General features: G+C 37.9%; 2 protein-coding genes and 1 pseudogene across 2 annotated transcripts; all 3 read left to right on the top strand.

Moving 5' to 3' along the window:
• The first annotated feature begins 2,584 nt into the window (after positions 1 to 2,584).
• On the top strand, positions 2,585 to 3,503 carry LOC121244943 (basic form of pathogenesis-related protein 1-like). Its single transcript, XM_041143196.1, has one exon. It carries the CDS (start codon positions 2,731 to 2,733, stop codon positions 3,214 to 3,216), a length of 486 nt encoding a protein of 161 aa, XP_040999130.1. The 5' UTR covers positions 2,585 to 2,730; the 3' UTR covers positions 3,217 to 3,503.
• Positions 3,504 to 18,467: 14,964 nt separating this feature from the next.
• LOC121244941 (basic form of pathogenesis-related protein 1-like) lies at positions 18,468 to 19,063 on the top strand. Its single transcript, XM_041143194.1, has one exon. The coding sequence runs from the start codon at positions 18,508 to 18,510 to the stop codon at positions 18,985 to 18,987; it is 480 nt and encodes a 159-aa protein (XP_040999128.1). The 5' UTR covers positions 18,468 to 18,507; the 3' UTR covers positions 18,988 to 19,063.
• Positions 19,064 to 20,526: 1,463 nt separating this feature from the next.
• LOC121244781 lies at positions 20,527 to 21,909 on the top strand (annotated as a pseudogene).
• The last annotated feature ends 1,141 nt before the right edge of the window (positions 21,910 to 23,050 follow it).

The following is a 23,050-nucleotide window of genomic DNA, read 5'->3' as shown; positions in this document are numbered from 1 at the left end:
TAAGATAGATGTTTTTCAAATATACAATAGAAAGATATATATTATCTTGGATTACAATGATATATACAAAACTCAAAAGTCTGCAAGTGAGCTGTTGTGAGAGTTATCAACTTTGTTTTCAGGTTCAGTGTTTTGGATAGGCTTGGGCTCTGGAGCTTGAACCTTCTGTTTAACTAGAGATGTTATGCAATAAATAAAGTTTTGGTTACGCAACTTGATTTTCTATCCCTTACTCTCCTTTATTTCTATGTTAGTGATGAGAAATCTCGTAAATTTTGTTTGAGTGGAGAAGACTAAAATGGCATAAGTTGAAGAAAACAAAAAAATACGCATTGGAAAATCTAAAAGACTATTAATTTAATCTTGATCCAAACTGATATTTTATTTAAATACAAAATTTTTTGTTCAATATTTTATTGCTTATAACGCTAATTCATAATATAGTTTGATTGCTGATGAGGCTGTGGCTTTGTTGGAATGTATTCTCCTGATTATTAAATGTAGAAAAACACATGAACTCCTACCGAGATAGCCACCAACATTTTGTACTTTTATTTTTTCACTCAATGATTAATGAATTATTTTTTAATGAGTTTATTTAAAAAAAAAAAAAAGTTTAAGGGAGTTTAAAAAGTACTTGAAAAAAAAAAAAAAACAAAAAAACTTACACACTTGGCCACTCTCGGTAGATGCAACATCATCCTATATATAATATATATGGCCGGGAAATGATTTCCCGCCTATAAATTCTACCAAGGATTTGTACCGATTGTTGTGTTTTTTTATTTAATAGTTAATGAAGTATTTTTTAATGAATTGGGAATTTTATTTTATTTTAAATGTTTAAAGGGCTTTAAAATAATGTTTGACAAACAAGAAAGAAAGAAGGAAAAAGATTACACTCGGGATAGAAACCCTCGATGAGTTTTCTCAGTGGACGTAGCAAGGTCCTTAAATGTAATTACATCTTTTACTCGGGCACCATGAACCTGTACCTTTTTATGTTACGATCTCACATCAACTAAGTATGTGATTGGTTGATGGTTTATAAGCCTCTAGGCACACTTCCCTTGTAAGCTAGTTTTCAAGGGTGAGTTCTACCTAGTGGGTTTATAACAAATGGTATCAGAGCCACCCCACATTTAAGGTCATGTTACGACGGTTGCAATCGTGCGGCACGGGGGGTGATGCCGGCATGGCAGTGTTTGCCCGGAGCTAGGAAAAGACCTAGTGCACAGACAGCCCGAGTGAGCGCCGGGACTGCCGTGGACGTCGGTTGCGGAGCGTGGTTGTTGTTACAATCCCACATCGACTAAGTATGAGATTAGTTGATAGTTTATAAGCCCCTAAGCACCCTTCCCTTGTAAGCTAGTTTTCAAGGGTGAGTTCTATCTAGTGGGTTCATAACATTTTATTTTTGTATGTGATTTTATAAATGGTGGCACAACAACCATCGATAATTCCTCTCAAGGAATTCTCCAGTGTTTTTTTTTCTTGTATTTTTTTATTCATCTTAAACATTTAAAAAATAAAAATCACATCATCATTAAAAAAACATTTCGTAATCACTATGTAAAAAAAAGTGTTGAGACCCATTCTCGAGACTCACTATCAGGACATTTAAGGGGAGGTTTAGATAGTGAGTTGAGATGAGATGAGATGAGAGTTAAAATTCAAATAAATTATTATTAGAATATTATTTTTTAATATTATTTTTGTTTTGAGATTTTAAAAAGTTGAATTCTTTATTGTATTTTCTACAAAATTTTTATGAAAGATATAATGATTAGATGAGATGAGATGAATTAAGTTGAGTTTTGAGTCCAAACCTCCTTTAGCATTTTCCTTTTTAAGAGCATTCCCAATAGATTTTTCATCCTATCTTTTAAAATACATCACCGAAATTTCTTTTTTCTATTTTACATATTGACTTTTACAATATATCATACCTCAGCTTATCTATTTTTTATTCGTATCATTTAAATATTATATTTTTTAATATTTTGTGGGAGAAAAAGTACAAGAGAAGAGAAAAAATAAATAGAAAAATGTTTATATTTGTGCCCAGTCCACACTACATGTAGCGGCAATACTGTAGAAAGATTTAAAAGAGATATGAAATGCATCATCCGTTGGATGTACTTTTGAACAACTTTCCTTCAAATTTTACATAAAAATGAGTTTTACAAAACCCATTGAGGATGCTCATATCACTCTTGGATTTAGGGAGAATAACTTGTTTATGTGAAAAAGGTATTTAATTCTGGCACGTGACAAAAGTACAACCCTCCCTGAACTTGAAAGCCGGAGAAAAAGGGAAAAAAAAAACTGTTATTAAGACAACTATCTGGGTTGAAGATCTCGGTTGAAGTTAGCTTTTATTAGCATTGTATAATCAGAAGTCTGGAATAGTATTTAATTAGATAAAAATAGCTAGGGAGATAAAGGTCATCAGCCAAGCTGTACGTTTCCTATAAACATCGATATGACCAATTCTCCCCCAAGAACCAGAAATACAGGACCTGGAAAGTGTCTTCAAATTGCATATAATTAGGTTGAGGCTTTTTTCAGCATTTGCATTGTGATTAATTAGAAATTTGGGACACATAAGGGAGAAAAATAGGGAGATAGTATTTACTAGATATTGCCTATAAATACCGCAACCAACCATATGTTCCATTCAACCTAATAAACAAGACCCAGTAACTGGAACTGGAAATACCTTTGAGAATGGGCTACTCAAGCAAGACTTTCCTGTTCCTATGCCTGGTGGGGTTAGCCCTAGCTCATGTTTCTCTAGCTGAAAACTCTGACGTCCAAGACTTTTTGAATGCGCACAATGCAGCTCGTGCCGAAGTGGGTGTCGGTCCAATTTCTTGGAACAAGACCCTTGCAGCCTATGCTCAGAATTATGGTAACCAGAGGAGGGACTGCGTGTTGGAACATTCAATGGGGCCGTATTCAGAGAACATTTGTTCAGGCTGGAGTGGCTTTACAGTATTAGAGGCTGTGAAGATGTTTGTAGATGAGAAGCAATTCTATGACTATAAGAGCAACAAGTGTGTGAAGGACGAGGAGTGCAGGCACTACACTCAGGTTGTTTGGAGGGACACGACGAGTCTGGGCTGTGCCAAGGTAAGGTGTCATAGTGGCGGAATATTTGTGACTTGTAACTATTTTCCTCCGGGAAATAACGACGGCGAACGCCCTTATTAGGTCTTGTTTGGATACACAAGAATATTCCAATTTCCCGCTGATTATGCTACCAATCTACAATATAAGTTGAATTGGTCTCTATTCTCAATGGCATTCTTTTTTTTGAATTGGGCATTATTCTATACCCAAATTTCTCATAATATTGTTATGTAGCCTTTTGTGATCTCTAAGAGAAGTGCTGTAAATTCAAAATAATTCAAAACAATCGCTATATTATATAGCAAATTTGAATGTGCCATCGCATGTATCTTGATCGAGAGCTATAAAGGTTTTGGTTGTGTGGGCTACATTACGACGTTAGTGAGCTTTGACATGAGCCCTTCAACTTTTAACTTTCATCTCAATTCATTTTATTTCATCTCAACTCATTATTCAAACGGTACCTAAATCTCTTTAACTTATAATTATGAAAATCAAATATTTTGATTTAGATAATATCAAATCAAATTCTCTCACAACCCCTATAACTCTAACAATTGTACATACATATTTCCCGTTATGAAAGATCTCACACGCGCGCGCGCGTGCACACACATATATATATGAAAAATACTACTTTGACACCTTATTTTGACACCTCATGTATTTTAATTTTTTTTCTTTACTTAATAGTTAAGGAAATAACTATTAGTGCATTGACATTTTTTTATATTATTTAAAAATGTTTTAAAATGATGAAAAAAATGAAAAGATGATTTTTCCCTATCGGCAACTTGCAGCAGACTACTCTGAGCGATAGAGTAGCACCCAAATTAATGATGCTTATAATTAAGTTGACAACTCCATTAACACCCAAATTAAGCTGTCTCAATAATGATGCTTATAATTAATTCATACCCGGTAGTACAGTTGAGATTAATTAGTAAAGCATTTGCTACCAAAAAAATACCCTAACTAGAAGATCATTAGCAGGCGCTGAATTTATGGGAAATCAACGATCATGCGTGCAATCTGTGGTGGATACGGAAGACATATATATATATATATATATATTATATACAACGTGACTCAAAATAAAAATTACATGAAAGTTGAATATAAGGAATTCCAATTTATCCAATCGAACTAAATCCTAAAGTTTTCCTTGCACAAAATCTTCTCCAATAAAATCTGAAATCCTCCCTTTCGTATCATCTTTAGCCAGAAACTCCACAACCATATTAGCTTATCTAAAATTATGTCGAAACTGAACCTTAAGAAAATGAACAAGCACCTTCAATTCCTCCCATGAATCCCATAAAAACCAACACTTGCAAACACCCAAAGACAACCATCCAACCACCACACTAGAATCATACTCCACCAATAAATCCTTCAACCCAAGCGAATGATACAAACATAATCTAAACCAGAACCTAAGGAGAATCTTCTTCCTCAATGAAATCTGGCGTCTAGTGAAACACCTTATACACCACCCCTTCAACATATGAATTCCCTCGAGCCATAACACTAATGGAATCTTCCTCATTCGAAATCAGCACAAGACCATTCTGAGGGCTTTTCAATTGACCCACCACAGGCACCGAATGCAACCCCCACCTATTTTCGATAAAACCACAAAGATGATCAAGTGACAACCTTTGACGTAAAAATTTCAAAACCACAAAGAACCGAAACGGCTCTGCCGACTGCTCTATCTCCGCCTTGAAAAATTGAAAAAAAAACATCCCCATCATTGAACCGTCGATCCCGGAAAGGAATATCCACCTCTAGAAGCATTTGGGGCCTAGAGACCACAATATCAGCAAACACCATCCCATCCAACTTCCCGAATTTACCACCCGATGTTGCATTCTTCTTCCGCGCACCGATTTAATCAGAACCCACCATAGCAACACAATGTCCTACCATCAACAATGAAGGCCTGGCGGTCAGCGCCATGCAAAAACCCTATTCTAAAAAAAAAAAAATCACCTTGCGTAAATTATGAAGATGTTTTTTTTATCGTTCATGAATTCATGAGTACTGGAGAAAGAGAGTAGATTATTAAGGGAGAAATTCAAAGATATTGTATTTATTATAACCCTAAAAAGTTAAGTCTATAGAAGGTAACGTTGTGAATCGTGATCCTAGTCAGATAGTTTTTGGCTTGATCCTTTGTATTGCATATATGCGCTTTGAGCTTGTGTGAACTCGAATACGTTTGATTTGCTTAATGAGATTTTTAAGGAGTTGCCAACGAAACTATCCATAGAACCAGATTTGGTCTCCTATAAGTGAGTTTTTTATGGCATTTTGTAACATGAGTTGGTTTGATTCAATAGTTTGAATGCTTGATGAGTTGGAGACGTAGGGTGTGGAGCTAGATTTGTTTAATTTCAATATGCTTTTGAATGGGTTATGCAGAAAGGGTCATTTCTTGGATGGTGATCAAAACATATGGGATAGAACGAAGAAGAAGAATTTAGGAGGTATAATGCAAAGTTCAGTAGATTGGCATCAAGAAGAAAACCAAAGTGGAAGTCGAGTTAAATCAAAGAAATGAAGACCAAAGAAGTCAAGCCCAATGCGTTAATTGATGGAAACGGTACTAGGAAGTTTACTATGAAGTGGAGAAGCCACAATGGACTAGAATAGGAAGTGGGTTGAAGTTGTGTTTTATTCTAAGAAGAGGGATTTTGGCTATCAGTTGCTTTTTTTCTTTAAACTAATTCAAGTCAGTTAGGATTATCAATATTATTCAAATTAAAATTTGAGTAGGCTTGTTATTTTTATTAGAATAGGAGTAGGTTTCTGTACATGGTCAGGAGTGCATGCCTATAAATACTAGGGTCTAATCTTTATTTTCAATCATTAGAAAGAATATAAATCTTGCGGTTTGTTCCAGCCCTATGTGGATAACAATTTATCACTTTTCATCGTAGTAAGATCTTGGTTCCATCAGTGATATCAGAACATGACTACGACTAAGGAACGTCTTGAAAGCTAGGAATACAGTTTGCATGAGATACGGGAAGGGGCCAAAGACACAAGTTCATGACTTCAAGCAATAGAAGAAAGTGTGAAGGCAATCAAGGAGTTTTTGGAGGCATCATAGGAGCAACCTTTCCATCGGCGAGACAAAGACTCTTCAAAGTACAAATAAATGAGGTCACACTCACGAATTACTCACCAAGGAGAAGGAGGACACCAACAATTCCATCCACAATAGTTTAAAATGGACTTTCCATGGTTCTCTGGCGATGATCCAATGACATGGGTACACCAAGTGGTGAAGTTCTTTGATTTTCAGAGCATTGCTGAGGATCGTAAAGTGCGATTAGCCTTCTTTTCACTTAGAAGGTGAGGCGAATGAATGGTGGCAATGGGTTTAGCGAGTCTACAAGAAGGAAGAAAAATTCATCACTTGGGATGACTTTGTGCAGGAAATATTGTGTGGTTTGGACCAACTGAGTACAAGGACTTTGATGAAGTGATATCTCGAATTCATCAAACTGGATCTCTCATGATTATCAGCATGAGTTTGAATGCCTAGCAACTAGAGTGGTTGGCTAGCCTCAAAGGCACTGATAGGCACCAAGTTTTTGGGACAATTAAAGGACGAAATTGCTGCAGAAGTCTGGATGTTTAAGCCACAAACCTGTGAAGATAATGAGAGAATTAAGCACTTCACATCCCGGTTAGATCTATGCATGTGACAGACCATCCAAGACCAACAACTTTAAGGCAAGTAAACAAGTCTGACAAAGCCGTAAGCTTCAAAATGAGCAAGGAATTGTCAAATTTATTAAATAAAAATACTCTATGTAATTAAATTAACATATTCAGAGAAGTTTAAACGATCTGGTTCAAGGCAATATCAGATGAGAGTTTTCATTATGTATAACTAGCACTTTACAAGATCAAATGCTTTTCAAATATACAACAGAAAGATAGATATTATCTTACATTACAACGACATGTACAAAGCTCAAAAGTCTACAAGTGAGCTATTGTGAGAGTAATCAACTTTATCTTCAGGTTCAGTGTTTTGGATAGACTTGGACTCTAGAGTTTGAACCTTTTGGTTAACTGTCCCTTGCAAACTGATGGTGAGAGGTCAAACCATGAGCTTGTCACATAGTAAGCAAAATTTTGATGAAGTCAAGCCTTTTGCGAAGATGTCCAAAGGTTGTGAAGTGGAGGAGATGTACCGTGCAAGGATATCTTGGTTGAAAATATTCTCCCATATAAATTGATAATCGACCACTGTGTGTTTTGTCCTTGCATGAAATACAGGGTTGGAGGATAATGAGAGTGCACCAAGGTTGTCAACCCGTAGACATAGAGGTGAGTGAAGAGAAAAACCAAGCTCTTTGAAGAGCATTTGAACCCAATAGAGTTCAGTTACAGTGATGGCCATATATCTGTATTCCACCTTAGTACTGGACCTTGTGACCCCTAGCTGCTTCTCTGCCATCCAAGAAATGAGGTAGGGACCAGAGAAAATGCAATACCCCGTAGTTGATTTGCGATCATCAGGGCTCCTAGCCCAATTCAAGTCACATAAACCATGAAGAGCTAGAGAACATTTGCTATAATGGAGTCCATATTCAAGTGTGCCCTTGATAGAGCGGAGTACCCACTTGGCTGCTGTGAGATGGACTGAAGTCGAGCAGTGGAGAAACTGACACAATTGATTGACACTGTAAGCACTGTCAGGTTGAGTCAACATGCAATATTGCAAGGCCCAAACTATATGTCGATATATTGATGGATCAAGGAGTGGATCACCAGTATGTTTGGATAGTTTTCCACCCGAGGTACATGGTGTTGTGACTGGTTTAGCACTAATCATGTTGGTGTCATGAAAGAGGTCCATAATGTATTTAACTTGATGCAAATGGAGATGGTTTGGGGTGCCGTGAACCTAAATACCCAAAAAACATGATAGGGCAGCCAAGTCTTTGACTACAAAGTCGCAGCTGAGTTGATGTAGGAGAGCTGAAACTGCATCAGAGGATTTACTAACAACTAAAATATTATCAAAATGTATGAGAATGAAAATGGTGACAGAGGATCAATGTAGGTTTGAAAGAGAAGTGTCGACATTCAAACCCATGATGCCAAGTTCAAAGAGGCATTGAAAGAGACGTCGGAACCAAGCCCTTGGTGCTTGTTTCAAGCCATAAAGGGACTTGTGTAACCAACAGGCATGAGTGGGAAATCGACTATCCTCAAACCCTTGGGTTTGTTCCATGTATACTTCTTCTTTAAGATAGCCAAGTAAGAAGACATTAGATATATCAAGCTGTTGGACCACCCAGTTGTGATGAATTGCCAAAGCAAGAACAAGTATGATTGTAGCAGGTTTTATAACAGGACTGAAAGTCTCATGAAAGTCAACTCCATGTTCTTGATCAAAGCCTGTGGAAACTAGCCTGGCTTTATATCTTTCAATGGTGCCATTTGCCATTTGTTTTAATTTAAAGACTCATTTGTTCTGAATGATGTGTTTATCAAGAGGTCGGGGACACAAGGTCCAAGTCTTATTTTCAATAAGAGCAGAGAACTCATGTTGCAAGGCTGTCTGCCAGTTGGGATCCTTAGTTTCCTGTTGGTAAGTGCATGGTTTAGAGGGAAGAAAAGTGGAGGATAGGGCTAAGATAGGATGTTTGGAGGAGAAATAAAGTTGGTAGTCTGGAAATTGCTTTGGTTTGAGGGAGTTCTTTTGAGCTCGGGTAATTATCTGTTTAGGAGGAAGGGAATTGGAGAAATTCGAGAGTAATTCTATAGGTTGTGTAGATTGAGAGGGAAAGGGGAAGAGGGGTTGGTGGTTTTGGATGGTAAGTCTGGTGTATGGTCTGTCTTGTTGAGAGATGTAGCTGCAAAAGCAGTATTAGTAGAAGAGGATAAAACAGGACTATCTAAGAGTATTGAAAAGGAAGTCATACCTGTTGTGATGGGACCAACAGAGTCCAAGAAAGTATCCTCCAAGATTTGAGTGGTAATAGGCAAGGTGACAATGGGTGTAGTAGGGACGGTGGCAACTGGACTGTTGGCATCAGAAGGAGAGTTAGTCTGTAGGATGGCAGCAAGGAAGTTGTTCTCATTAAAAACTACATGGCGGGAGATGTATATCAGACTTGTTTGAGCATCAAAACATCTATATCATTTTTGACTTGCAGCATGGGCGAGAAAGATACATTTCCTACTTCTATAGGATAGTTTGTGAGTAGAGTATGGCCACAGGAGTGGAAAGCTAGCACATCCAAAGGTTTTGAGGAGTGAATGGTCAAGTTGCTTTCGGAAAAGACAGAAGTAAGAAGAATGATTATCAAGGACAGGAGTGGGCATGCGAGTAACAAGGTATGTAGTCGTCAGGAACGCATCCATCCAATGTTCTGAAGGTAGATGAGACTGAGCTAGGAGAGTGAGACCAGTTTTTGTTAGGTGGCGAAGTTTTCTTTCGGATATTCCATTTTGCTCAAAAGTATGTGGGCATGTGAGTCGATGTAAAATGCCATGTGTATCTAAAAAGGATTTAAATGCATGAGAGAGTTATTCTCCTCCATTATCTGTTTGATGTTGTTTGATTTTATAGGAGAATAGGTTCTCAACCAAGCTATTAAATTTGATGAAACATAAGAGAACATCTTATTTTTGTTTAAGAGAAAACATCCTTAAAAATCGAGAGAAATCATCAATAAAAATAACATAAAATTACAGCCATTGATTGACGTTATATGATAGGTCCACACATCAAAGTGAATAAGTTCAAGGGGGTCCTTGGGCTTAATGGAAGAATCAGGGGAAGGAAGTTTATGGCTTTTAGCCAATTGACAAAATTCACAAATAGGGTTTATCTAGTTAGTACCAATACAGAGATGAGTGAATCATGAGTGAGATGCCACACGGTAGACTCTGAGGGATGGCCTAATCTTGAATGCCAGGTTTGAATATGTAACGTCCGTCCTTGTGGTGGAACTTTTTACAAAAAGTTTTTAGAAAGAATGACCGGAATTACTGTTCGATTTAAAACTTTTTATTTGCATACCCAGGGTGCAAGACTCTACGTTTATAAAATAAAATGTGCTTTAGAATAAAAGAGGTTTACAGCAGAAAACACTAAACTTACAATAAAAAGGTCTCTCGTACAATTAAAACTCATGTCTAGAATTCCGTGCTCTTCCCCATGAGCCGTGTCCGTCTTGATCATTCAGTTCCTGTGAGGGGGGAGGGGCATGCATAAAAACTAAAATGAGTTGATGACTCGTAAGCATTACTTCATACAGTTAAAATATAATAACATAGATTTTCATTCATGCATTCATCATTCATACATATTATACTTACATGCGTGCATGCATATGTGCGTTCATTTAAAAATATCATTGAACAGGGTTTTCTTTTAAAATGGGCTTTCCTTTATTTAAAACGTGTCCCCCGTTAGTGTGTTGGGGTTAGCAGTCTTCCTTTGGACCCGGACTCCGCCTGTGGCCACGGGTTGGGAATCCCTTTTTAGTCAGGGGGCAGCACTGGGTGCACTACCAGTACTACAGTACTACTTACCCAGCATTGCAATCTGCCCATTCATTAGTACCCTTTTCATTCATTCATGTGGCCGTTATGTATTTTCATACAGTAAACGTTCATTTCATTTTAGTCCTTTCCGTTCAGTCCGTTTCATTTAACAGTTCGGTTCATGGAAAAACATCGTTTAAGGCATGGACTTAAACTTTCAGTTCATTTCAACTCTATCTTTCATTTAATAGTCCATTCATGGAAAACGTCATTTAAAAACATACATGAGCTTAAACGTCAGCTTTCGTGGCATCCATAAGCATCACCTTAAACTTCGTCTTTCATAGCATCCATAAGCATCATCTCATGGCGCACATGAAAGCATTGGTTCGTAGGATCCATAAAAGCATCGGTTTTCATGTCTTTCATGCATTTTCTTTAGTTCATGGATTTTCTTAGAAAATTCATACAATAGATACAATGTATAGTCATCCATTCACATGCGTACGATTAATACTTTGTTGCGTAAAAAAGGGCTGCCAAGGAGGGCCGTACATACGTATACCTTTGAACAATTAGCATTTTTTTTCATGAAACGTCTTTCGCGTCTTTTCATAAAGTATCGTGAGGAAAAACGTTTCATTTTTGTTTCTTTATATTTTACAAAACTCTAGAAGAGTATGAATGTAACACTTACCTGGACTCCATGCTACTTACATATCATACAGTCCATTCATGTGCGTGTTAGATGGCAACCTACATGCATACACATACCTTAGCATCATTCTCTATCTAACGCATAAACAACTTAAACTAGGAATAAAGCTACATTTCACTTGGAACACTCTCCTTCTATCTTGTGTTCTTAAGTGCCATGTACTATGCTAAACCCTTTAGGACCTTCTTACGGTCACTATCTCTTCCAAACTCGACATTCTACATCGAGTGCCCATCCACTATAGTGAACCCATGATTCACCTTAGGATTAAGACACTAGAACCTCCATCTTACTCTTCTTACTAACCACATTCCGACGCATGATTCCGACCGATGGAATCACGCATCCCAATTCTAGACCATACACCCGTCACTATCTGCATGCACCTTAGCTCACACTAAATCCTTATTCCCATCCATACAGGCCACACGACTCCAAGTCAATTCTGAGGTTTAAGCACCGTGTAACTATGCTTAGGACAGATTACCCATTACATATGGTGAATCCATCCGGCACATGTGTCTCACCAGATTACACATGTAACTTACCCCTTCATCACCTAAGATTAACATATGACACGTTGATCACCTTCTTGTGTAATTAAGCACCATACTCCGATACCTCTCTTAACTCGGCTAGCATGACTCTTTATGCTATCCGTCCCTTTTGACAATTCATCCTAACACTTAACACGACAAGACTCTGTTCACAATCACGCCTTATGTCACGTCATATAGCTCGAGACTACTCCCAAGCTACATCGTGACCTTGTCACATTACCTGATATCTCACTACGTCATTTCTACGCCAACTCCTAACTCATCACGAGTACGGTCCCTCACGTACTCCTGTCACATCGTGACATCTCATCACGTTCTTGCCACATCATTTCTACACTGACTTCTCACCCATCACAAGCATGACTGCCAATAACCACGTCACTTCGTGACGTTGCCCAATCATGCTTCTGCTGCACTACTCTGATACTTGTTCTGCTACTTCACACATACTCTCAGCCATAAGTCCATCACGGTGACGCTTGTCACCTCAGACTACAGGCTATACCATAACTATTTCGGAACACTGTTCCACAGTTCCTGACACTATTTATCACGTTCCACGCCCATCAATCACACAACCAACCTTATCTCTGTGACACGCTACACGGAGTGTCGCTGCCTCGAGGAGTACACTCCACGTATACTCTTTTTTCACGTACTACGACCCATCACCATTACGGCATACGCACCACATGGTGCCTTGCTCCACTACATGGAGTACACTTTTTGTGTACTCCCTTCACACACATTACGTCACATCACCACTATGGCATACCCGCCGTATGGTGCATTACTCCACTACATGAAGTACACTCCACGTGTACTCCTTTCACATGCACTACACCGCATCACCATTACGGCATACCCGCCATTTGGTGCATCACTCCACCACATGGAGTACACTTCCTTTACACGCACTACGCCATAGAGTACACTCAGCGTGTACTGTTCCCATTCCACATACCACGTCACTAATACAGCACATACTCCACAACCACACTACACCGCACAATCCACAACACTACACAACACAATTCCCAACTACGCTCCACACTTCACAGCGTACTACATAGATATGCCCAACACTTCACTACACAACACATCACAACCCAGCGAACTCTACAAATACTAACAGCACAGTCCATAACCTAATCAACTAATCAACACCTAACATAAATAACGAATGATAGAGGGTTATATCATTGACGGGATAACCAGTGCGTTGCTCGCTGATAGTCATGATTGATGATGCCGGAAGGGTTGTACGTGGCGGCTAACCCACGTACGGTGATTGTTTTGGCGTTTAGATAGCTAAGTGTGGTCTTGGAAGGGCTCATGATGGCCTTGTGATGGTGGCAAGGAGCGTAACACGGTGGATCTAGCCGTGTATAGTGGCGGTCAGGCACGCGAAGTGTCTGTCCATCACCTGCAGTGGCTACCTTGGCCATTGGAGGTGGCCAGAGGTGCGGGTCTAAGCATAGGAGGGTCGGGTCATGGCCCTAGAGTGGTGGTGCCGAGGTGGCACTCGTCGGACACACGGCAGCTCGTGGAGGAGCTAAGGCCGTGGGTCTCCAATAGGGGAAATCGGAGGGGGCTTGGCTGGTCATGGCTGGCTGTGGGGAGCTGAGGGAGGTGCGGTGGAACTTGTGGTGGCGCTAGGGTGGCGCCATGGTAGCCTACGGCAGTGGATCGAAGCTGTGGGAGAGAGAGAGGGCTGGAGAGTTTGGCTGGCTTGGAGGAGCTCGGGGAGGAGCCATGGTGGCCAGGGGAGGCGCTTGGTGGAGTTGGAACTGGCACACGGCGGCGCTAGGGCTGTCGGTGGCCTTGAAGCCGTGTAAAACCCATAAATGGGTTTCGTGCGTGCATGCGACGGAGGGGAAGAGGGAGCTTCCCGTGGCTTGGGTTCCATGAGAAAGGTGCACCGGTGAGAGGGGAGGCCATTGGTGGCAGTGTGGTGGCTGCGTACGGCGGCGTTAGGCGTTGCGCACGGTGAGATCGTGCTTGGGTCTCTTTGTGCGTGCAATGGGGAAGGTGGCCGCGAGATGGGGGCTGGCTTTGCTGGTGGGGATTTGCCGGCGTGAGAGAAGGTCGGTGGTGGTGGAGGTGAGACTCACCGATGCACGGCGGCACCGGGCTGGGCAGTGGAAGACACGGCTTGGAGAGGGACAGCGTACTGCGTACGCGTGAGCTGAGGGAGGGAGGAGAGATAGAGGGGAGGGAAAAGTAAGGGAGAAGGAAGAGGGGTCTAGGTATTTAATCTAGTCCATTCGTCTTGAGATCCTCAGAATGATCTAACAGTGGAGAATTAAAACACTGATTTGAAATTGCATAAACATTAACTTAATTAAAAGCACTTAGAGGAATTAAGGCAGAATATTATTTAAACTAATTTTAGTTTATAAAATAATATTCTTTCATCACTAATAAATGATGAAGTCTTATTTAACATATTTGAAAGGATAAAACCAATTAATTAATTAAAACTTTCAACATAATTTAAATCCCATAATATTTAAATAACTGAAATCATTTTAATAATAATATTAATATGATTTCCGACAATTATAATATTTTTGGAGCTCTTCAAGAATATTATAATTGTCGTATTTAAAATCAAGCTTAGTTCAATAACACTAGATATAAATGTTTCTAGTACATTTAAAACCCTGGGCGTGACTTAGAAGTCACATAATATCTTTTGAAACACGCCATTGGGGTTCGGCAAGCATGACGAGGCTCGCAGTCATTAGAGAGAAGGGGTGGACAGTTGCATAATCCCATCTTCGAATTTGCTTACGTCAGAAAGAAGGAACGTATGTCAGAAAGAAGAAACGTACATAAGAAGGAAAGATCGGGGTATTACAGAATAGGTGTTGTAATTCCTAGGAAAGCACTAAAGGAAGAGCTGAGAGTTGAATTGTGCTTCTTCTTATTGGTTTGTAGGTACTGAAGATAAACAGGATATAAGCCTACTTCACTCGGACCTTGGAGGAGTATTTTGTTGGTATGCAAATCCTTCACAACAAAGGCAGAGGCACTGAGCACAAAGTCGCAATTATTGTCTTGGCATAGGCGCTAAATGGGTAATAAATTAGAGGAAGCTTTAGGACAACGTAATATATTGGACAATAGAAAAAAAATATTTTTTGTTTTGATAAGTGAGGAACCAGTGTGAGTTATATGAAAACCTCCAACATTACCAACAGTTACTTGAACAGGGCCTTGATATGGTTGCTGCTGTATGGTGAGATTCTCTAATGAAGAGGTGACATGATTATTAGCACCACTATCAAGGAACTAAGGTTGCTCATCCTCCTGTGTAACATGTGTATGTCCAACCATAGCAGCCAAATGAGAAGGGGGTGTCTTCCTTGATATGAGTATAAGTCCATTCGATGATAATAGTCGAGTGCTTGGTGATTTGTTCTGCCACAAATTTGACATGGAGGGTGAGTGTTAGAAAAGAATGGACTATTGGTAGGACCTTTGCCTGTTGTTTGTGCAATAGAATGTGGAGTAGTAAACTCTCGTGGTCCATTGGGAGGTTTTCTAGTAGAATACTACTTGGGCTTGTTATTGTTTTAAGATGGTTAGGATTTCTGAGAGAAGAAGGCTATTTAGGTGTTATTTGGTGGGGCAGATTTCTGCTGTGTTTTAAGTAGTTGTTCATAGTTGAGCAGTTTAGTTTAAAAATCATCAAAGGTGATGTAGGACTCACGGGTGGAAAAGCTTAGTGAAGTGATGAAAGGATGGTAAGCTGGATTGAGACCCCTAACAACATAAGAAATTAGATGTTCTTCATCAACATGTTTCCCTACAACTACAAGCTGGTCAAACCTGTTTTTGGCAGTAATGACTAATGAGATAGTCATTTCATGACTTGTTGCCTTGGTTCAAGGTTTGGAGTTGTCGTTTAAGGTGGAAAATTCTAGAGCGGGAGTGAGGTGCAAATCTATTTGCCAAGGTGGTCCAGACTTGGCGAGATGTATTTTGTACATAAACAATGGACAAAATCTTCTCTTTGAGGGTGGCATTTATCCATGCCAAAATGAATTGGTCATTTTTCTGCCACAACAAGTAATCAGTGTTAATGACAGAAATTTGCTTGCCTTCGTCATTAGTGACAAACTGTGAGGGACACGGCTCAGAGCCATCCATAATGCTCAATAAATCATGGCTACGCAGCAAGGGATAAATTGCGTGGTCCAATTTAGGTAGTTGGTTCCATCTAGTCTGATAGAAACCAAGGGAGTGAAGAGATATTATCTTGGCTTACAACCATATATACAAAATTCAAAAGTCTACAAGTGAGCTGTTGTGAGACTTATCAACTTTATCTTTTGGTTTAGTGTTTTGGATAGACTTGGTCTCTGGAGCTTGAACCTTCTGTTTAACTAGAGAGATTATGCAATAAATAAAATTTTGGTTAAGCAACTTGATCTTCTATCCCTTATTCTCCCTTATTTCTATGTTAGTGATGAGAAATTAAATTTTGTTTGAGTGGAGAAGACTAAAATGACATAAGTTGAAGGAAACAAAAAAATACGCATTAGAAAATCTAAAAGACTATTAATTTAATCTTAATCCAAACTGATATTTTATTTAAATATATAATTTTTTGTTCAATATTTTATTGCTTATAACGCTAATTCATAATATAATTTGATTTGCTGACGAGGCTGGGGTTTTGTTGGAATGTATTCTCCTGATTATTAAATGCTGGAAAACACTACTTCTACCGAGACATCCACCAACATTTTGTCAAATAGAAAAAATGGTTTTTGTCTTTTTACTTAATAATTAATGAAATATTTTTAAGATTAAATTTAAATACAATCATAAATTTTGCAAGTACCGTGCACTCTTTTAAAAAAAGAGTGAAATTCATTATTAAAAAATTAATTTTTTTATGTGAGTCTCATTTTACCTCACTTTTTTTTTTCAAAAAAGTGAGCGGTGCTGGCGCACTCCATGACTGTAAATATCATTTCTCATATTGAGTAATGCTATTTTTCAAGGGAGTTTAAAAAATATTTGAAAAAAAAAAATTACACACTTGGCCACTCAATATATATGGGAAATGATATTCCTACCTAAAAATTCTACCGATGATTTGTACCGATTGTTGTGTTTTTATTTATTTAATAGTTAATGAAGTATTTTTTAATGAATTGTAATTTTTATTTTTTTAAAAATAATAATAATAGGATTAGATGAGATAAGATAGGATGAGATGTATTGGGATAAGTTTTGCATCCAAACCTCCTTTAGTATTTTCCTCTTCTTAGCATTCTCTATCTTTTAAAATACATCATCAAAATTTACTTTTTCTATTTTACGTACTGACTTTTAATACATCAACTTATTTATTTTTTTTCGTATCATTTAAATATTATATTTTTTAAATATTTTGTGGGAGAAAAAATACAAGAAGACAGAAATTGTTGTGGGAGAAAAGTACAAGAAAAGAGAGAATATAAACAAAAAAAAATATATTTTTTCATTTATGGACAGTTCACGCTACATATAGTGGCAACACTTTAGAAAAATTGAAAATAGATATGAAATGCATCATCCGTTGGATGCACTTTTGGACAACTTTCCTTCAAATTTCAATTTGTTTATGTGAAAAACGTGTTTAATTGTGGCACGTGACAAAAGTACAACCCTCACTGAACTTGAAAGTCGGAGAAAAAGGGAAAAAAAACTGTTATTAGAACATTAGCATTAGATTCATCATTTTCATCTTCAAAATTTGATGAAAAATATATGTTTTTCATAAATCCATAACCTTTCTATCCATAACCCCACATTGGATTAGCCATTAGATTTATCAAAATAATAATATAATATTATTTTGTTAATAATAATATTTTTAATTTATTTTTTTCATATTTTACAATTACACTAACTATATGTTAATTAATAATTTAATTTGATATTTAAATTATTATTTCCTAACTTAAATATATTGTGGCTCAAAATTGAGAAACAATCATTTAAATAAATAAAATAATAGTTATAGAGTGTGAATAGTGAGTCTTCAAATTTGAAGATGAAGATAAATATACTGTAGCTAAAAGCTTGACATTTGAGCAGATAATGAATCCAATGCCAATATTTTAAAGTCAAAATCATCAAATTTTAAAAATTAGACTCATTTGATGAGTCCAATGCTAGTGCTCTTAAGACACCTATCTGGGTTGAAGTTAGCTTTTATTAGCATTGTATATAATTAGAAGTCTGGAGATAAACCTCATCAGCCAAGCCGTACGTTTCCTATAAATATACAAATATACCGAATGCCCATAAATACGACATCGATATGACCAATTCTCCCCCAAGAACCAGAAATTCAGGACCTGGAAGTGCCAGCTTCAAATTGCATATAATTAGGTTGAGGCTTTTATTAGCATTTGCATTGTGAATAATTAGAAATTATGGGACACATAAAGGAGAAAAATAGGGAGATAGAATTAACCAGATATTGCCTATAAATACATGACCAACCAACCATATGTTCCATTCAACCTAATAAACAAGACCCAGTAACTGGAAATACCTTTGAGAATGGGGTACTCAAGCAAGACTGCCCTGTTCCTATGCCTGGTGGGCTTAACACTAGCTCATGTTTCTCTAGCTCAAAACACTGTCCGAGACTTTGTGAATGCACACAATGCAGCTCGTGCCGAAGTGGGTGTCGGTCCAATTTCTTGGAACAAGACCCTGGCAGTCTACGCTCGAAATTATGGTCGCACGAGGAGGGACTGCGTGTTGGAGCATTCAAACGGGCCGTATTCGGAGAACATTGCTTCAGGCTGGAGTGGCTTTACAGCATTAGAGGCTGTGAAGATGTGGGTAGATGAGAAGCAATTCTATGACTATGGGAGCAACAAGTGTGTGAAGGATGAGTGCAGGCATTACACTCAGATTATCTGGCGGGACACGACGAGTTTGGGTTGTGCCAGGATAAGGTGTCATAGTGGCGGTGTATTTGTGACTTGTAACTATTCTCCACCGGGAAATAACGACGGCGAACGCCCTTATTAGGTCTTGTTTGGGTACCATTAATTCGCACTGATTACGGTACAAGCTAGTATATAAGTTGAATTGGTCACTATTCTCAAAAGCATTCCAGTTTTTGGTCAATTGGGCATTGTTCTATTCCCAAATTTCTCATAATATTTTATTTCCAAGAGAAGTACTGTAAATTCAAAAGTAATTATAAAAGGGAATCGATCATTTATATGATCGTCGCTATATTATATAGCAAATTTAAATGTGTCTGCATGCATATTATGCATGTTTGCGTTCTTGATCGAGGGCTATATATAGAGGTTTGGGTTGTGTGGGTTGCATTCCGACGTTAGTGAGCTTTAAGGTGAGTACTTGTTGCCCTATGAATATAGATCGAGCAATGTCATATTATTCTGAGAACTTGTTAGGAGGATGATCACGGCATTACAAATCATGCAATGAAATTATGATGCGCAGACGTTTGAAATTTTGAACGATAAAAAACAGAGAGAGGCATTTTGGAGTACTTGATTATTTCCATTGATTACTATGGCCAGGCATATTAAGGAGATTGAACAAGCATTTAATCAGTTTCAAAGATTAAAATAATGCATGCGATATTTGAATTATGAGGGTGATAACCAAAAATTACAAATGATATATATATACGATGGAGATCAGAGAGATTTTGAGTGCTACATTTTTACGATTTTCAAGTATATGTAGTTGAAAACAAAACATAATTCCTATATATTTACAAAAAAGTTAGAGATGAAATAAAGTAATTAATATTCACGTAATGTGAAAATAAAATCTCTTGATTTAATAATTATGAAAACTAAATCTCTTGATTTGATATTATATATGTGGCCCATAAGTACTCCGCGCCTCCAGCTCGAGGCCTACAACTCCAACAATTGTACGTACGTATTTCACGTTTCAAAAGATCACATATATGAAATGGCACTTGACTACTGCATAATTCCCAAACTAAGTTGTCTCAATAATGATGCATATAAATTCGTACCCGTAAGAACAGCTGAAATCAGTAAAGCAGTTTTCAGCAAAAAAAATGACCCAAACAAGAAGATCATGAGCAGGCAATCAATTTATGGGAAATTAATTATCATGCAATCTGCGGTGGATATGGAAGATATATGTGGAACTCAAAAAACTTATGACATTAATTTAATTATCATGAATTCATGAGTGGAGAAAGAAGAGCGGATTGATTATTGAGTGAGAAATTCATAGATATTGTATTGATTATAACCCTCTAAAGTTAAGTCTATACAAAGTGACGTCGTCCTAGTCAGATAGGTTTTGGCTTGACCGCCTTTGTATTATTGCGATTTGAGGAGTTGAACTTGTTCCAAAAGTTCTCGATCTGTTCTGTTAACCCTATCATCATGCACGCTTAAAAGTAGTGTAGATATTGTAGTAATAACCTTTCCATCTTCGCCAAAGTCCGGGTTCATGCATTTCTTCGGCTCACTGAATCCTAGCTAGCTATATAAATGCATGTGGCATAGTGGCATTAGGCATCACAAACACCAGCTGCGCGCTTTTTGTATGCACGTTTCTATATATCTTCCCGAATGGATTCAAATATTGTCTCTTCACTTCTTGTTTCCTCTCTTTCAGAAGCTGGAGAAGGCCCAGAAAGATCATGGAGCAGGGAATTCCCTTTTACAATCACAGTTTGTGCTGCAGAAAGAATCCTCTGTGCCCATGAGTTTCATTTGGCCAAAAGAGGTTTTAGTGAAAGCCATTGAAGAGCTTAGAAAGCCAGTTATACGTTGTGGATCTTTCAGGTTTTCTTAAGGGTGATTTGGTGGCAACTCAGGATGCTGCAATGCTCAATGGGGAAGACTGCTTGAAGCATGGTTTCTTCCAAATTACCGGCCATGGTGTCGATCCTCGTCTCATCCAAATGGCATATAATCATTTGGATCGTTTCTTTAAGCTCCCGGTTAGCATGAAACTTAGGGCTAAGAGAATGCCGGGTACTAATTGGGGATACTCCGGTGCTCATGCTGATCGTTTTTCATCCAAATTGCCATGGAAGGAGACATTATCCTTTCGCTTCTATGAGCCTGATGACTCGCACCCCGTCGTGTTAGACTTCTTCAAATAGCCTCTAGGAATGGATTTCTAAGAGACAGGGTATGTACACATGATTTATTCATCATTCTGATATTATCAACTCTGTGTAGATCAGAATGTGGCCTCCACATTACTAACATGCTATATTTTATACAAATCAAACAGTGTCATGTTAGAAGTATATAGAACGTGTCTTCCATACCCATTTGCAAATAAATTTTATATATATATATATATATTTATATATTCGCTACTTTGCTTCTTTTGTAGATTGGAATACCAAAAGTATTGTGAAGCAATGAAAGAAGTAGCACTTGTAATCATGGAGCTAATGGCAATCAGCTTGGGGATTCATGATCAGAAGAATTAGTAACACTTTTTCCAAGATGGTTCCTCCATAATAAGATGCAACTACTACCCGCCATGCAAAGAACCAGAACACGTCTTTGGGACGGGACCCCATTGCGATCCGACATCCTTGATTATTCTTCACCAGGACCAAGTTGGCGGTCTCGAAGTATTTTCCGACAACAAATGGCGGACCGTTCCACCTCGTCAAGGTGCATTTGTCGTTAACATCGGCTATACTTTCATGGTACGTACGTATATATTTACGTCGGCTTCGATCTAGAAATGAAATGTTAAGAAAAATTGCTAGCTGTTTTCTTAATTGTTTTTCTTCTACCAATATCAACGGCACCATTTATTCTCAAGTGCTGCTGCTTTTCCCCACAGTCACCAATCACGCCACCGGCCCCTTGCCATATTCCACGTACTAAGATCAATCATCAATGTGCTATTGATCTGTTAATTTCTCCTGTTAAAAAGGACAGAAAAACGTACAGCTGATCACCTGCATGTGTACAGAAAATAAAGCAAGATAAAGCACTTCTTCTTGTCGGCACAATATACACGTGTTTATATTTAGATATACATCCCCACGTGGGTATTGATATTACTTACACAGATGCATGCATGTACGTAAGTAGTTTAAACTTCATAATGCAAGCATATTTTACCAATGGGAGAGACAAAATGATCAGTGGCGCCGTAACCAGAAATTTTTTAGAGTGGGGCCGCGTACCATGAAAGTATCGCCGAGTTAACGACAAATGCACCTTGACGAGGTGGAACGGTCCGCCATTTGTTGTCGGAAAATACTTCGAGACCTCCAACTTGGTCCTGGTGAAGAATAGTCAAGGATGTCGGATCGCAATGGGGTCCCGTCCCAAAGACATGTTCTGGTTCTTTGCGTGGTGGGTAGTAGTTGCATCTCATTATGGAGGAAGCATCTTGGAAAAAGTGTTTGTAGTGCTGATGATCATGAATGATCCCCAAGCTGATTGCCATTAGCTCCATGATTGCAAGTGCTACTTCTTTCATTGCTTCACAATACTTTTGGTATACCAATCTACAAAAGAAGCAAAGTAGCGAAGATATATATATATATATATATATATATATATATATATATATATATATAATTTATTTGCAAATCGGTATGGAAGACACGTTCTATATACTTCTAACATGACATTGTTTGATTTGTACAATATACATCATGTTATAAGGTACACAATTTTCATTTAAAAAGTTCAAATTACCCCTAAGTACGTACTTATATATTGTCTACCAAACAATGTAACGCCCCTATTAAAGAAAAACAGAAATGCTAAATGTCGCGAAATATCCCGAAACCTTTTTTTTTTTTTTTTCTTATTGATTAAAAAAATGTTTTTTAATGATGTTTTGAATTTTTTATTTTTTTAAAAATATTTGTGATGATTAAAAAAATACATGAAAAAAAGAAAAGAAAAATAAAAAGATGAAAGGTACTTTTTGGGACACATATTTGGGACAAATTTTCGATGTGTGCAGTGTTGCTCGAAGAAAAAATGAATACATACAGAAAAGATGGAAAAAAGTGACAAAAAAGGTCAACATGTCCCAAGATATACGTCCTTTCCAACCTTTTTTCAGCTATTCCTGT

The sequence above is a fragment of the Juglans microcarpa x Juglans regia genome, chromosome 8S, assembly GCF_004785595.1.
Source record: "Juglans microcarpa x Juglans regia isolate MS1-56 chromosome 8S, Jm3101_v1.0, whole genome shotgun sequence".
Taxonomy (NCBI): domain Eukaryota; kingdom Viridiplantae; phylum Streptophyta; class Magnoliopsida; order Fagales; family Juglandaceae; genus Juglans; species Juglans microcarpa x Juglans regia.
Note: the sequence above shows the minus strand (reverse complement) of the source record. Positions and strands in the feature narration are given on the sequence as shown.

Coding starts and splice junctions, on each gene's coding strand:
- LOC121244943 (XM_041143196.1), top strand. CDS start 2,731: ATGGGCTACTCAAGCAAGACTTTCCTGTTCCTATGCCTGGTGGGGTTA.
- LOC121244941 (XM_041143194.1), top strand. CDS start 18,508: ATGGGGTACTCAAGCAAGACTGCCCTGTTCCTATGCCTGGTGGGCTTA.